Consider the following 17,194-nt stretch of genomic DNA (forward strand, 5'->3'; position numbering starts at 1 on the left):
CACAGATGGCCAGATGCACACACACGTCTGTGTTCATACAAAAGGGAGCCAATTCTGTTCTGCTGGGCACGCTACTTTTTAATTCAACAAAAGTTCTTTGGCATTCACCTCATGCCAGAACACCCCACTCTGCCTCTCTTTTCTAAGAGGTGCATAGACCTCCATGTATTGTGAGAAGGTCCCTCCCCCCAGTGGACAGGTAGGTGGTTCCCACTCTTGCTCACAGGCTGTGCTGGGATGGTCACCCTCACAGTGCTGCTACATGCCACAGCCTGCATTCTACCGCTGAGTCAGAATGGGGGAGTATTTTTAATGCAACAGATGCTGCCAAGTTGCTGGGAGCCTCTCAGACCACGGGACTTAGTTGACTGCACGCCCCGCCAGAGGCACAGGCAGAGTGCTCTGGGGCAGCAAGCAGTGACTGAGGAACTAAGCAGCAGGTACTGCCCAGGGGTCCTCATTCCCCAGGCAAGTGAAACCTGACATTGGGTGCCTGCTAAGTGCCAGGCGTTGTACTGGGCAGCACTGAGCGAGACATTCCAGATCCCTGTTTAGTTTGCCAAAATACAATGCCAGGGGGATGGAAGCAAGAGCCCAAGGGATGTTGGAGCTTTATAACTGCTGAGCAGATATTGGGAGGGTTCCTCTGGCCCTGAGGAGGATCAGTTGGAGGATTAGTGGCTCAGTTGATTGAGTATCCTCTCATGCACCAAAAGGTTGCTGGTTCAATTCCCAGTCAGGGTATATGCCCAGGTTGTGGGCTCAATCCCCGGTACGGGGCGTGCAGGAGGCAGCCATCAATCAATTGATATTCTGCTCTCCATTGATGTTTCTCTTTCTCTCTCCCTCTCCCTTCCTCCCTCTCTAAAAATCAATAAAAATATTGAGAGAGAAAAAAAGAAAGGGATCCTTTGACACGTGGGGCCTGCTCACCATCCATCCAAATCCTGCCTCTCCAGCAAGGCCTACCTCCTCCATGAAGCCTGATAGCACCCTGTTCTTTCTGCCAGGCTGCCTCCCTGGGCATTCTCACTGTTCGTCCCATGCCAGCATGGACTTGCTTGTTGACACATCAGTCTCCTCGGCTAGGAATGCACAGAAGACGTGGGCCTTTGGAACCGGCTGACCAGGCTCCGCCACTTATTGGCATGTGAACTTGTACAGGTCGGTTCACCTCTCTGAGCTTCAATTTCTTCATTTGTAAGAGAAGGAAAAGAATATCAGCAAACTGCAGGATCCTATTTTCTAAAGCAAGGCCTTCTGTGTTGGCATTGTCTATCATTGCATTGGAGATCCAAGCACAGAAGTGTGTAAACAGAAGTCGTAGAATGTCTTCAGAAACATTCCAAGATAAATGGCAGAGATTTGACCTTCTGGCAAGAGCTCGTATCCAAGTGTCTAACTGAATATTCATCAAACAAGTGCTCCAAACCAAATATTCAGAAATTGAAATGGATTGTTTCTGGGCGAACTGCACGGCAATTGAAGCATAGTTACTACGGAATAACCCACCTTCCAACAATTCCTGAAACAGTTCCTTAATTGGATTATGATAGCAACAAAAACTTCTCTGAAGTCTTTCGCCACCATCCTGAAGGATGGATTCCATAATGTTATAGTGGATTTAAGCTATGAAGCCTCAAAACATCATAACTGGATTAGCACTGATGTTCTCAGATTTGGGAAAACTGCCTAATTAACATTATGCTATAGTGGAATTATGCTTAAATTTGAATTCACACCCTAGCTGGTTTGGCTCAGTGGATACGTTGGCCTGCGGACTGAAAGGTCCCAGGTTCGATTCCGGTCACGGGCATGTACCTCGGTTGCGAGCACATCCCCAGTAGGAGGTGTGCAGGAGGCGGCTGATCGATGTTTCTCTCTCATCGATGTTTCTAACTCTCTGTCCCTCTCCCTCCCTCTCTGTAAAAAAGTCAATAAAATATATATTTTTTTAAAAATGAATTCAGCTGAGGCATACAAACAAAGCCAAGTCCATAATGTGAAATGTTAATGAAAAGTCTGGGAAGGTAAACTGTGAATCTTCATTTCTAACATTGATCCAACTTTCTATATTGCGTCAGTATATTTAGGAGGTATTAAAAATGGTAACCTACTTAATTTAATTTTTAAATTATGAGGTTTACATCAAAACCAATATTTCACAAATGCACTTTTAAGACATTATAAGGGTCACTAGTTTAGGCAGTGAATATGGTTTCTTAGCACCCATAATGCAAGTAAATAGACTATCCAGAGATGTGGACTTGATTGCTACATGGGATTTACATTCACATTTTATATAAAGCAAAACTACATACCTGTTAATCTTGGAGTATTATCTTTAACATGTTTTCTATAAGACAGGTGATGTTTGTGTCCAGGGAAAAAAGTTTTTACACAAAATCTACTTCAATATAGTCACATCGAGAAAATTCGTTTTATTGTACTAGTGACTCAAATGAACATCACTCTGAAAACTTGCTGATTTAACACTCCAGAAGTTTTTACTAAGGACTGTTTTTATAAAACTGCCATTGCTTCTCATTTACAGTTCTGTTTAAAATGAAGGGAATATATTTTCACTAATTTTCCCTATTGTGCCAACAGAAGGTCTTGAGTAAATACCCATCTTTATAATCATGAGGTCGCGGAGGTAGTGTTCAGGACTTGCTAGTAAGTCCGTGAATATGAGGAGATCTGCAGTGTTGAAAGTGTTATAAACCACTCGGTGCGATGTGTAGCCCGAGTCCGTGCAAGATGATTGTGCTCAATGTTGACCTCATGTGTGGATAAATATGCACTGGAAAATAAGCCAAAGAACCACAGTATATCTCATACTTTTGTAAACAATACTTTTTGTAGATAACTTTTCAGTTTTCCCAAAAGGCTGATACATTTCACTATTTTAGTTACATCCATGTTAATTCTGAGTTTGCAGAGGTAACCTAACCAACTACCATTATGTTTTAGTACTAAGGGATATACATTTCAATAAAGTGATTGAAATGCAAAAAAAAAAATGAATATCAGCAAAACCTGAAGAATTAAATGAGATGATGATGTGCTTAGAAAGTGCTCAGTAAAAGAGTTGCTAGTCTTGGGCAGCAAGGCATCATGCCTCTTGCAAGGCCTGGCACTATAGCATGAGGGAGTGGGGGCTCCATGTAGAATGGAGGAAGGTAAATAAAATCCAGTAAAAGGTGAGAAACACCTAGTCCGCTGGAAAGCAGACTCCAGTAAAGCTATCTCTACGGATTCACAAGGCTCTATGTGGTGGGCCCAAGCCTCTCCCCACCCCCAGCCTGCCCTGTACTAATCCTTAACCACTGAAAACCCTAAACTCCAAGACTGCAGAACATCTCTCTCAGTTCCTCCCCCACCCCACGCTCTTTTTCACTTCTAGTTCTGTCGTTGCCATTCCTCACCATCTAGGAAGGTAACCCCAAACTTCATCCCCACCTCATCACCTGATGACACATTCTTAGGTCTTAGCTAAAAGGACCCTTCTTCTGGGAGCCCCTTCCTGTCCTGGGCCCAGGCCAGTCCCCCACTATCCTAGACCCTTGCTTAACAGACAGCCACACCTAGCACATGGCATGCTCATTGTTCAATGTCCCATTTCCCAAAAAGAGAATAAACCTATGGGGCATCGAACTGTTTCTGCCCATGCTCATATCTCTCCCCCAGCACCCTCCCCTCATGCACTTGAATTATTGAATAAATTGCTATGAATGAAATCATCAGGGTCTCAACTACAGCTAAATTCAAATAGTCATGTACCCCATAACAACTGCATATACGAGGATGGTCCCAAAAATCTATAATGGAGCCTAGGTGTGTAGTAGGCTATTCCATCTAAGTTTGTGTAAGTACACACTATGATGCTTGCCCAATGAAATCACCTAAGGACAAATTTTTCAGAATGTATCCCCATCATTAGGCAACATGGGACTGTAACCACAAAGCCCAGCCAAAGCCACCCTTACTCAGCAGTTGCACCATCTGTCCTATTGTATTTACAAGGGTTACAGGCCAATGTTTGGGGGCCATCTGCCAACTATCTGGCAACCTGGATGAAGTAAGAAGGAATGAAATTCTTCCCAGGCTGGCAGAAACTTCAAGCGTGGCAGCAGCCGATGGGGCAAGGGAGAGCCTCAGAACCTCTGGGTGAGTAAATGAAAAGCCAAGATCAAAAATGAGATCTTGTTTTACGTAATGGTCTGCCAGTTAAAGATTCGCTGACTTTCTAGCTCTTTTAGAAACGTATTGCTTAAAATGTTACCATGGCCTGAACAAACTGAACTAAATCATATAGCGATTCAGGCTGGGAAGTCAGATAGACCTGGGTTCAGATCCAGCCTTTACCACTAATTAGAGCTATTTTAAAACTTTTTTTCCAAAAGCACATCCATTTCCAAAAGAATGTTCCATTGCTAATGGCTGCACTAAATTGATTTCCGAATCCTGGAAGTCACATTATGCTATGAGCGCCCCATGACAAGATACACATGCAAGAACTTGGGACTGAACACACAGCTGTCCTTGTCACGAATGTGCAGGGAGTAAGACAGGTCACGTGCTGTTTGTCAGGAAACTGGGTCAAAACCAGAAGAAACTCTCAATTCCTGTCAGTGAGGCCAGCAACCCGCCCTGAAAAGTCAGAAATCTATTTCCACACTATGTGCCACTGGCAGGCACAAAGGGAATAAGATGGGGCAGGATCTGAAGAGGGAGCACTCACATCTGGTTGGGAGAGAAGGGAAGGTCAATGAAAAGGTAATTGGCCTAGCCATCAGGATGGCTCGGTGGTTGAACATCGACCTATGAACTAGGTGATGTTTGATTCCTAACCAGGGCACATATCCGGGTTACAGGCTCGATCCCCAGTGTGGGGCATGCAGGAGACAGTCAGTCAATGATTCTCAGCATTTATGTTTCTCTCTGTCCCTCTCCCTTCCTCTCTGAAATCAATAAAAATATATTTTAAAAAAAGGTAATCCGGCTTTTAACTAGACTCTCGGGTCTTTTTGTCTTTAAAAACTCCGTAAGACAATAGTAGACAACCCCATCATGCTTTCAGACCAACTAGCCTAGCTTCTCTCCTAATCCTATCTTCAGCTGCTGCCATCTGTTCTAGAATCCCTGCCACTCTTCCCTTTTAAGTTCTTTTCTAGGAGAAAAGGGGAAAGGGAAATACTTTCTGTTCCCTCCAAGCCTACCAATCCCCATCATTCATCCACCCAAATACTGAGCTATGGCCTTGAATTCACCCTTGACCCAGGAGCTAGTGAGTGTCATTTCAGGTTTTTTAAAAGCCATAGAAGATAGATGTTGACATGATCTGGCAGCTTCCTCTCCCCAACCACTGGCCTAATCTTGCAATAGTGAATGTGCCTCTCCTGCCTCCTAAGACCTGCTTACTTGTAGGGGACACGATGGGAATGGGGGAGCAAGACTTGGAACTGCCTGCCTGTGCAGAAGCTTTTTCCGTCATTTCAGAGGCACTGCGATGATGTGAGATCAGTTGACAGGAGAATAACACTCTTGAGATCTGCCAGATGGTGCTTGAAGGAGAGAAAATTTAAAAGGTGACAAACCTGGGGCAGGCGAGACTCATCCAACACGTCCTTCCCACCAAACAACTTTCCTTGACTTCCGGAACCATCACTCCATCACTGTTCCCACTAATGTGCCAAGAAATGCATGTTAGCTAGAGTGCCCGCTCACCAAATCCCAAGGAAAAAACATGGTCAGTTTACTCTTGCAGCCTTCGGGCGGGTCTGATGGACTCCGTTCCAGCTGTCACTCCTTCACTCTCAGACCTTGAACATTCTCGAAGTCCCTCTGGGCCTCAGCTTTCCCACCCGTGGAAGTGGGATCACCCTGGGGCTGTAGGTTTACACAAAGTGCCCAACACAGAATCGGGCTCCCTCACTAGAAGCATGCAGAGATTCACTGCACAGCCTGACAAGTTGCTTCACCTTTGAGAACCTCAGGGTTTTTTTTCCACCCAGAAAGTGGAAGTGGTAAATCTTCAGGGAACTTGTAGATCACAGTGTTTTATGCCTTCTTTCAAGAACTTGAATAGGTCTGAGCAGTGGCACCAAGTGGAATGGTCAATTTCTGTACTTGTAATGGGCCATATTGGGGTATTTTTCTCTCTAGACAGGACATGAAATTGCCAGAGGAGCAATCAATCTAGGGTTTGGGAGATGAAGGAAATCTGTGGGTGTGGTACATAAAAGGTGTGATACCCTCACTTCTGAGCATATGCATGGTGGTTAAGCAGATACTAAATATGACTGCCAATCCGAATCTTGGCTTAACACATCAGTGAGCTGGTTCTTTAACCTCTGCCTCATATCTCGTAACATAAAGTTGTTACGAGGATTAGGAAATATAAGTGCAAAAGTGATTCTTTCCTCCTTGCCAAGATGCAGACCAAGAATATTTTCTAAGTATGTGCGGGAATGTGTGTGACACACACGCTGATTTAATTTCCTCAGGGAAATTCTGCAAAACGTCTGGGTCAAAGTACACATGGCATCATCAAAAAGGATGAACCAGAGAAGGAAAATGCACGACGAAGTTTACTTTTAATGATTATCAGTACACCAAGTAACAACATGTAACAAGTTCTTGAATTCTATCATCTAGTAATTTGGATTAATACTAACAGCAGCCCAAACAATTATACCACTATTCATTGTTCTAACCCTCCGCCAGAAAGGACTACTGGTATTTAAGGCTGGCTGCTGCTTTACACAGTTTACAAACAACTATTTACTACTTTTTCATAGATAAAGCCCCTGACCTTCAAGAAAGCTTAAGGGAAAAAATTAATTTAATCCCTTTCTTTCTTAAAAAACAAAACAAAAAACAAACAAGTATTTCTTACCATGTCTAAGAAAGAAGCAGTATTATTATATATATTTATATGTTACTTGAATTAAAAGGCATAGAAAAGGACAAAGTATACTCATTAACTTTCTAAGAAATATGAGGTAAAAAGATGAAACCTTTGGATAAACTCTACTCTAAGTTTGTAGAAAGAAACTAGATTTGCTGTTCTCCTAAAACCAAAAGGACCTACTATACAGTATACAGAAATAATTTAATGCCTTTTCACAAGATTATAATTCAAGCTTTGCAAAAGCTTCATATTTCATGGAGGCATATAAAATGCCAACCCATAGAACAGGTGCTTTCTTCTTCCCTATCCACTTATGCGGTAGTTTTCATGGATTTCTGGCCGGATGTCACAGACAAAGGCCAAGAGGTTGTCCAGGACTTCATCCCTGTTCTGCCGGAAGTAGGTCTGGAGGATGAGCATCTTCTCCTGGGTTTCCTTCTCCATTTCAGTGCTGCAACTGCCGTGGGATCCCAGAGCCTGAGTCGAGGAGTAATGACACACAGAGAATGTCAAGAACCACATCTGGTAACCCAGTCTCATTAGTGAATGTAAACAATCAGCATTAGGCAATGGAGCCTCCTGGTTGCAGAGCATGGAGGAAGTTGGCATTCCCAGAGTTAATGGGAGCAAAACTTGATGCAATCACTTGGTGGCCAACGTTACATCTATCAGAAAGTAAACTGCACAGCATCTCCGCTGCTAGGAAATTATCCCAGAGGATGATATATTCCCTTCTCTCTAGAGTCTAATGTGTAGCCTAAGACTGGAACGAACTAAAGGCCCAAGGACTGAAGCCTAGCTGAACAAATGATGGTGCATCTACACCAGCGCATACTCTTCAGCCACTTAAGAGATAAGGTAAATATGCACAGCAAGAAGAAATGACCTGTAAAACATGCAGTTTAAGGGGAAAAAGGCAAGATACAGAGTGGTATCCGTGTAGCTGGTATAGAAGTTTCCTTGTGTGATTTTAAATGGGGGACATAGGTGTTTTTTTAAAAAAGCTCTTGGCCCTGAGCCAGGTAGCTCAGTTGATTAGAGCACCTTCGTCCCAATACTCCAAGGTTGAGGGTTTGATCCCTGGTCAGGGCACATACACAAATCAACCAAATGCATAAATAAGTGGAATAACAAATCAATGTTTCTTCTCTCCCTTCCTCTAAAATCAATATATTAAAAAAAAAAAAACTCTAAAAAAATAATAAACACAAAGACACAAGGGGGACACAATTTAGGAAGAATATACAGCGTTTCACGATTACTGGTTAATGTTTTTTGTTGTTGTTGTTTTTAATCCTCACTTGAGGATATTTTTCCATTGACTTTTAGAGAGAAGAGAAGGGATGAAGAAGGGGGAGAAAGAAACACCAATGTGAGAGAGACACATCGACTGGTTGCCTCCCACATGAGCCCTGACCAGGGTTGGGGATCAAGCCTGCAAACAAGGCATGTGCCCTTGACTAGGAATCGAAACCGCAACACTTCAGATCACGGGCCAACGCTTAACCACTGAGCAAAACCTATAGGGCTAATGTTTTAGCTCTTAAGTTTACCAATAGATTCACAACTATTATGAATACATAACATCTGTTCTTTCAAATACAAATATTCTAGAATACATAAGATACTTTTAACAGTGACTCTGAGGACTACAGGTCTGGGTTGGAGAGAAACTAACTTCTCACTGTTGCCCCATTTAATTGCTAAAACATTTTACTGTATGGCTATCTTACTCCTTCCGTCTCCATTCACAATTTAACAAACACTGATTGCTAACGTTTCTTTTATCTTCTACTGCCTTCACAGTATGGCTGGCTTTTTGTTATCTGCTGTACCTACGTTATTAGAGAGTGACCTATCAGGTTCTTGAAGATGTAACTTTTTTGTGTCTGACCCTTTGTATCTCCTATTCTCACCTCACTACATATATTAACAGCTATATCCCTGTCTATCTGTATAACACAAGGGAGTTTACAAAGCATTCTCTCAGATGTTATCTATTCTCCATAAACTATGAGGAGGCTATCACTCCCCTTCTGCAGATGAGGAAACCAAGGCTCAAAGAGGTCAGGGTGAACACACTAAGATTCAACCCTAGGGCTTTTTATCCTATACTATAACTGTTCATAGTATAGCGATACCTTGAAGCATTTCATAATGGTCAGCTCAGTTGCGTCATATTTTTTAAAAGTCCATAACCCCTACTGGGGGGTAGGGGGCCACTAGCTCTATTCTGTGCATATAAACTATATGTCAAGCCCCAGTACTCAAAACTGAAGTTACACTGGAAGACTGTGTACAAAACCGATACTGCCTCTATAAACAATTAGAACAGTGATGTAAAAATGAGATGGCTGTCCTAACAAGAGTATTTCTACACTCTTCCGTGGGCAGTCAGACAATTTACAATCTGCCCCAGTTTAAGAGTCAGAGAAATATTTTAAGTGTTAATAACACTATCATCACCCAATGCAAAGATGAATGAAACTTTCGCTACTTACTGCTATGTGCACCTGGAACTAGCAGAGGCCACCATGTAGAACTTGAGAATGAAGCCCACAAAGCCAAAGGCACAGTTGAGTGATGAAATTAAAAGTCCTCAAATCATTATTTAAACTTCCGGATCAAAATCAAGTTAGCCTTCTATCTGGGTTTTTGTTTTATTTTGTGTGGGGTTTTTTTAAATGTTGAAGTAATGCAACTTATCCAGCCACTGAGTAGGCTGGCCAGAACTGGCACAAACTCCATATTACTCTTGCATACACTGTCCCCCCTGCCTGGCCATGAGCACAGCCAGGCAAGGTCTACGGGTATGCCTGGGGTTTTTAATTAATTCCATTTTGTTTCAACTTGTTTGAATTGTTTTGTTACCTACATCCAAGAGTCCTAACAGAATTTCTTTTCTCTGTGAAGCCCTCCTCCATCCTTTCCCCTCTCCAGAATTTTCCTTGCTTCCCTTGTACTCTCTGTGATGTGTTTTTGTACTATGACTGTATACATCTTATGTATGCATGGTCATCTAGCCGCTAGCTGGTATGTGCCTTTACACTAATGTGAGGCTCTGGGAGATATGTGTGTCTCTGCCAACACACTGTTCAAGCTGCAGTTCCCATGACTGGCATTTCATTGAGTTTCCTTGACCACCAGCCCGTAGCTAGGCTCCATGAAGGCAAGGACCATGTCTATTTCTGTTCACAGGTCGGCCCTTGGCATTTGCACAGGACCTGTGTCACATGTTAATTGCTCAACATACTTAATAAATGAATGAATAAGTGAATACTAGGAGTCACTATTAGTTGAAAATTGATCACCCTAAGAGATTCAGCCTAAGCATCCAATAAAACATACAACAACCAAAATTTTATAATCCAAGCAGAATGAGCATTACCAAGCTATGCTGGGTACTTTGAGAGCCTGGAGGGAAGGGAAGAAGAGGGAAATCTCAAGAAACCAAAGCAGTAATGAAAATAAATGGGGCCCACCGCAGCTTCCTTGGCCTTGAACTCCTTCTCCCTCTGCAGGCGGTACTGTTCAATTTCAGCCTGAGCCTCTTCTTTGGCCTGCTTCAGCCTCCGGTTCTTTCCTGTTTTCAAAAGAAAGAGCTACATCAGGAAGTGGTTAAAAGACAAGAGAAGGAAGCAGAGACTGAGATGGTAAACAAAAAAAGTTTTAAGATACAGTCTCAAGAGACATGCAGGGGAGAAGGGGAATTCAGAGCTAACTAATAGTATAGGTTCCTGCCTCCTACAGGCTTTATTTAACTAGAAAAAGAACTGCCTTCCATAACTACAGACAGTAAAAATGATAGAAAAAATTTTTGGAACGTGTAAGAATATTCTCTCAATCTCAACTACTAAGAACCAACATCAAATAGGTGACATTAGCCATCTAAGGAACTCTTCCTCTTCCCAAGAAGTAAACACCTAATTATGCTGTTGATTACGATTGGAGCTGTGCTTTAGAAGCTTAGCAAGGAGACTAATATGCTCCCAAGAGACAGCAACCTCTCCTCCCCTGCCCTCCAGGGCTCTCAAACCCTAACTAAATGAAACAGATGATGTCACACTGGAAACTAAAAACCATGCTGGTGCACAGGATCTAAGTAATGAAAGCGGTATTGGGAAGGCATTCTCCACGGAGAGCACTGGACAGTAAGACTGCACAGCATCTGAGAGGCGGGGAGACACAGGTGGTCTGTGAAAGGTTCCAAGTGGGCCGGGGTCGCACACCTATGACATGAGGCTATAATGTATCAAAAAGCTCTTATTGCAGTCCTCTGGGTGCAGAAGGGCTGAATGGACAAAGGGGAGTCAGTGGAGAGGGTAGGAAGGAGAAGACTTTTATCAGCTATTGCTGGCTGCAAGCAGTTCGGCTGGCTGGTGTAAGGGTCTGGTCCTTCGTTCCTCCCACCTCCAGGTGTCTTCTGAGCTATGCGGTGTTCAAGGCTGCAAGCTTTCTGCAAGATATCTGCTAAGCACAATAAGTTTTTCTCTGCCCCGTTTTATTCTCTTTAACCCTTTCAGTCTGGTTTCTAGAAGAGACTAGTTTAAAACACAGATGGGAAAATTCTCTAGGTTCTAACCAAGCCTGTATAAAAATAGACCTCAAGACCAACCAACAGTTACTGTAATCCTCTGTTCACTAACTTTTCAGATACCCAAACAGGAAAAAAAAGGTCCTAAGCAAACAATTTGAACATTTATTTAAGAGCAAAAAACATCCTGCATCTAAAACTAAGCTTTATTATACATCATTGTATATCAATTGCCCAAATCTTACTCAACTCATGTGAATAAATGAAATGAAATTAAACCTTCTACCTCCTAATTAAGAAATTACTTGGACCTAATGACCCCATGATGGGGCAGTCCGAAACAACCAACAGACCTCTCTCTCTCTGAGCACCCCAAGACTATTTCTGCATGTATGTTTACTTCAGTACAGCTTAGGGCCTACTGCTGTCCTCTGCTCAAACCAACCTGTACCCCAGTGCTCTACATGCTATCCTCCTCATCAGGTGTATTCAAAGCCTTATTTCAAAGCCAAAGATCTTTTCCAAACCAACAATCTACAATAACATTTATGCACCAAACATTATGCAGTAGCTCTACATAATTTCACAATACCACTCTCCTGATCACTCCCAACTCCCACGGCTCCCTGAATTAATCACTTAATATATTCTCTGCCTATCAGCAAACATCTTCAATGTTCAATTTTGATAGGCTTCTCTGAAAACTAAAAATATTTGAACCGGAAATTATATTTATTTTCAATCTTGCTTTTAGTGAACCTTATATATGGAAGCCAGTGTTATATTTCATTCCAATGGAATAAACCATAACACAATTTTTAAAATGCATATATATTACTAGTGGCCTGGTGCATGAAATCCATGCACATTAAAAGGGAATTAATAGAGGAAATGTTTTAATATTGCTATTTGCCCTTTCCCTATAATAGAAGTGTCAGAGATGAAAGAAAATTAGTAAAATGTATATGAAAATCTCCCTCCTGTCAGCGTCCGGGGTGCGCCGCAGGACCCAGAGTCAAGTCCCCGCCCACCTGCGCGCACCTTGAAATCGCTCGAGACCCAGACCTGGATGGCCCCACCCATGCCAAGCCCCACAGGGCGGGGGCGTGGCCTCAGGTCCCCAGTCCTGGCATAAGGGTGTGATGATCATTTGCATATTAGCTCTTTATTATATAGGATGGTTCAAAGCAACAATTTCATGAAAATTTGGGTTGGACCATTTTACCACATCATGTATTGCCTCTTCCCAATTCCTAACTAGGTAAGTCAATTATAATTACAGATCAAGGCAGGCAATAATTTTCCAATTTTAGTTCTTCTCAATACTTCTGTTCCTAGTAATCACAAAATCTGAGATTGCCCAGCCAGTGATGCTCAGTGGTTGAGCATCAACCTGTGAATCAGGAGGTCATGGTTAAGATTCCAGGCCAGCCCTAGCCGGTTTGGCTCAATGGATGGAGCTTCGGCCTGTGGACTGAAGGGGCCCGGGTTCAATTACATTCAGGGTGCATGCCTGGGCTGCGGGCTCGATGGCCAGTGGGGGGTGTGCAGGAGGCAGTTGATCAATGATTCTCTATCATCATTGATGTTTCTATCTATCTCTCCCTCCCCATTCCTCTCTGAAATCAAAAAATATATTAAGAATAAAAATACAAAAAAAGATTCCAGGCCAGGGCACATGCCCAGGTTTTGTGATCGATTCCCAGTAGGGGGTGTGCAGGAGGCAGCTGATCAATAATTCTTTCATCATTGATGTTTCTCTCTCTCTCCCTTCCTTTCTGAAATAATAAAAAAAGAAAACATTTTAAAAAATAAAATAAGGTGTAAAACATGACCCATTTCTCCAAGGCACTCAGAATTATTCTTACCATATTCCAAATACTTGTTCCTGCACTTGCCCAAAATCTATAATAATAAAAGTATAATATGCTAATTAGAATGGATGTCCTTCCGGACGACCTTCTGGACTAACCCGGGGCTGTGAGGGCCAAGGCAAGCCGCTGCGACCGCAAGAGGCAAGCCCCTTGCACGAATTTCGTGCATCGGGCCTCTAATATTCTTATATGCTTCCCAACAGATACAACTTGTTACTGAGGAGCCATCACATGACTAATTGTGGAATGTCATTCTGGAAATACTGTATCAAGGACATAATCAGAAATATTCTGTGAAGAACACAGAACTTTCCAGTCACCAGAGCAAGATTGAAAGACTTGCTCCCATCCCGTTCCCTCAAAGAAAACTTACCCTATGAAATACAGAGTATCACATAATCCTAATTGTAAGTACAAGAGCCATGTACTCCGATTTAAGAGTGTAAGTCTTATACTAGGAGAAATACCAAAGAATTACTAAAATAAGTATTTCTTGGTATTTTATCCTTGGCACAAGAATGGAGACCTCTACACCTCAGCTATGCTGCTTCCCAGGATATGGTCAAGTTATTTCTCTCTGAGCCTCATTTTTCCCATTTGTAAACTTGGGATAGAAATACCTATCTCACCAGATGGGAAACTGAATACATAAACTAGACACAGTCCCTGATCTCCAGTGTTTTGACTGAGTGACTGAAGACACAGGTTACTGCACTACGATGACAGATATAAGCACCTGGGAAGGACTCCTAGCCTACCTAGTCTGAAGGGAGAAGGTCAAGCCAGGGAAGGCTTCTTAGAAGAACTGCTGCCTCCATTTTGAGATCTGAAGGAAGGTTTAGGGTTAGAGAACAAACCGGGGAAACCTCTTGCAACCAGAGCAGACAGCTATGCCAAGGCCGCAGGGGCATCAAAGAAGGGGCCTTTGAGAAATCACGGGGGCTTAATCGTCTGGAGGAGCTTACCAGTGATATTAGGGGAGAAAGCAAGAGACTGATCCCAAAGTGCCTCCAACACCCTAATAAGGAATTTGGATTTATTCTGCAGGCACTAAGCGTCTGTTGCCTGCAATGACGGTGGGAAAGTCAGGGGGATGACGAGCCTCAGTGAGAATGGACTGCAGGAGAGGAAACTTCCACTCACCAATCTAGAATACAGACTAGGTCTAGCTGTTCAGTTGTTTAGCAACCTCTCATTTCTCAACTCTAGTCCTCTCACCTCGCCTGCAATTGACCTACCCAACATCGGCTTCCTTCACTGGGATTCTAAATACCACGATGATGGAAGCCATGGATACATCCGGCACGGGGCTTGGCACCTATCCGCCACATTTTAAAAACTCCATGATTTAGCCTCTATGGGAGCCTCAGAGAACCTGAGGACCTGGACTGAGATGGTGGCGGTATGGACCTGGTATGAAGGTGGCGAACGAAGATGTGGCAAAGAGGACTCTTGCTAGACTGAGCAACTGTGCAAATGGTGGCTCCCTTCAATGAGATGGGGCACCCCAGAGGAGCAAGTGGGAGGGGGAAAGACAGTGAATTCCGTCTGAATAACCCATTTTACACGCCTCCAGACATCAAGAAAGATGCCCACCCATTGTTATGTCTCCACGCCCGATCTAGTATCCCACAAGGCAACTTCCAGTCGCCCCCCCCCCCCCCCAAGCCTTCCAGAGCCTCAGATCCAGGGCTTCGAGTCGCACAGCTACCGCGATTGGAACCACCCCTCCGCCCCGCAGTGTTTCGGGCCTCACCACCTGCCACCTCCCGCGGCCGGGCCGCACTCCTAGGCCTCGCGCCCCGCCCGGCCGCCCCACCCAGAAACTCACGCTTGCGGGCCTCGGACACCTTCTCGGCAGCCCGCTTCTCGGCCTGCAGCAGCTGCTGGATGCCCTGCGACTGACTGGCCATGGCGGCGGCGACTCCCAAGAGGAGAGCGGCCTAAATCGGCTCCGTCGCCCCGCAGGTCAGCAGACCCAACCGCCCGAGATCTGCGCCTGCGCCTGGCGCCGGCGCCCCGGTCCGCGGTCACGTGATCTCCGCATCGCCAGGTCAGCTGACTGCCTGTGGTGTCCGGTGACTAGGGCGGGGCGGAGGTGGGGAGAGGGGAGCGTCTCGACTCCGCCCGCGCAGGCTTTGTCTTCACTTCTTCCGGTCCCACAGTCCGGTCCTCTTTCAATTGTGTCTCTCCCTGAGCTGGTAGGATCGTTGTCGCCGCCATGCCACGTCGTTATCGCCATGATCCCTCTCTTTACACTGTTTGACCGAGTGTCCACGTTAAGGTCCAGCGAGGAGGGGCCAAGCCAAGTGATTTTACTCTGCACACTGCTCTATTCCCCCCCTTTCTGGAACTTTCCTTGGGACTATATTATGGGGGAGATTAGGAAAATTCTTGCCAGGTTCTGGAAGGAGCCTGGATTGGGAAAAGGAAGGGAGACTTGGACTCAAGTCTGCCACTAATCTGCTCTGTGATTTGGGGAGGACATTTTCCTTTTCTAAACCCGAGTTCAGGAAAGGATTGAACTGTTTCCGTAATTATTTCATGAATGCCTGCTGTGATCCTAGGGCACTGGTGAGAGGTGCGGAGGATACAGCGAGAGCAAGACAGACAAGATGGGGCACACAGTTTAAGGACAAAAAAACGGTTAACTAAAATTACAAGCTGATAAATACTGAAGGAAAAACGCAGGTTGCTTTAAGAAGGAATAAGGTGGGGGGAGGGGTGGCCCTATCTGTGAAGGCCCCCCATGGAAGTGGCATTTAAAGTGAAGTCCGAAGAATGAGAAGTTAGCCAGAAAAGCACAGTGGTGGGTAGAGGTGTGTGTGTGGGGCGGGGGGGGGGGGGGGGGGGGGGGAGACGACCTAGGGTGATCAGGAGGATGGGGACCAGCATGCATGGATTGGGGGAGGGGCAACTGGGTACAGAGCCATCCCTACCAGGAATAGAGACACTGGAAGCCAATGGTTGCTTTACTATATGACAGGCACTGTTTTAAACACAACTTACTCCTGACAGCAACTTTGAAGTAGTGTTGTCAATCTTAAATCCATAGTGACGGAACTGAAGCTCAGAGAGGTTAAGTAACTTCCCAGAGTCACACTCCTATTGCCGGGGCTGCAGGTGAATCAGGATGCCGGATGAGGCCAGTTTGAATCAAAAGGAAAGAAAGGAAAATAAGTCATTTAAAGAAATGAAGTTTCTGTTCGGTTACACTATCCAGCACTTGACTGGTCTCTGGGATTTTTATGTCTAATCAATGGTTTCTTGGGATGACTTGTCATTTTTGGTGTTCTAAGAAAACCTAATTTACCAAATCCATCAACGGAGAGTAATATACACCTCTAAGGGTGGGATGAGGATTAAAATAGATAATGGTACATGATTTCACTTCTATGTGGAATCTAAAGAACAAAATTAACGAATAAAATTGAAACAGACTCATAGACACAGAGAGCAGATTGATGGTTGTCAGAGGGGAGGGGGTTGAGGGACTAGGTGAAAGAAGAGAAAGGATTAAGAAGTCCACATTGGCAGTTACAAAATAGTCATGGGATGTAGAATACAGCATAGGGAATATAGTCAACAATATCATGGTAAGTTTGTATGGTGTCAGGTGGGCACTGGAAATATCAGGGGGAAACACTTTGTAAAGTATGTGATTGTCTATGCTGTACACCTGGAACCAATACAAAATAATATTGAAAGTAAACTGAATTGAAAAATAAAAATAAAACACATGCACAAAAGAAGTGTCACTAGTACTATAGTGAGAGAGAGAGAGAGAGAGCCAAGAAGTGGAAACACCCCAAATGCCCATAAACTGGTAAGTGGATAAATAAAACGTGACCTATCCATACAGTGAAATAT

At 44.0% G+C, this 17,194-nt stretch overlaps 1 protein-coding gene across 1 annotated transcript; it reads right to left on the minus strand.

The window, feature by feature from the left end:
- Positions 1 to 6,580: 6,580 nt before the first annotated feature.
- Positions 6,581 to 15,394, minus strand: ATP6V1G1 (ATPase H+ transporting V1 subunit G1). Its single transcript, XM_080667791.1, has 3 exons — positions 15,156 to 15,394; positions 10,399 to 10,499; positions 6,581 to 7,393 (listed from the first exon to the last, which is right to left on the minus strand). Exons 1-3 carry the CDS (start codon positions 15,235 to 15,237, stop codon positions 7,220 to 7,222), a joined length of 357 nt encoding a protein of 118 aa, XP_080523917.1. The 5' UTR covers positions 15,238 to 15,394; the 3' UTR covers positions 6,581 to 7,219.
- Between the last annotated feature and the right edge of the window lie 1,800 nt (positions 15,395 to 17,194).

The sequence above is a fragment of the Plecotus auritus genome (assembly GCF_963455305.1).
Source record: "Plecotus auritus genome assembly, chromosome: 5".
Lineage (NCBI taxonomy): Eukaryota > Metazoa > Chordata > Mammalia > Chiroptera > Vespertilionidae > Plecotus > Plecotus auritus.

Bases quoted from the DNA above. Each gene is read 5' to 3' on its own strand.
- ATP6V1G1 (XM_080667791.1), bottom strand. From the start codon at position 15,237: ATGGCCAGTCAGTCGCAGGGCATCCAGCAGCTGCTGCAGGCCGAGAAG. The intron at 10,500-15,155 runs GTGAGTTTCTGG...TTTTGAAAACAG, and splicing joins GGTGTCCGAGGCCCGCAAGC to GAAAGAACCGGAGGCTGAAG. The intron at 7,394-10,398 runs GTGGGCCCCATT...TCCTCGACTCAG, and splicing joins TCAAGGCCAAGGAAGCTGCG to GCTCTGGGATCCCACGGCAG.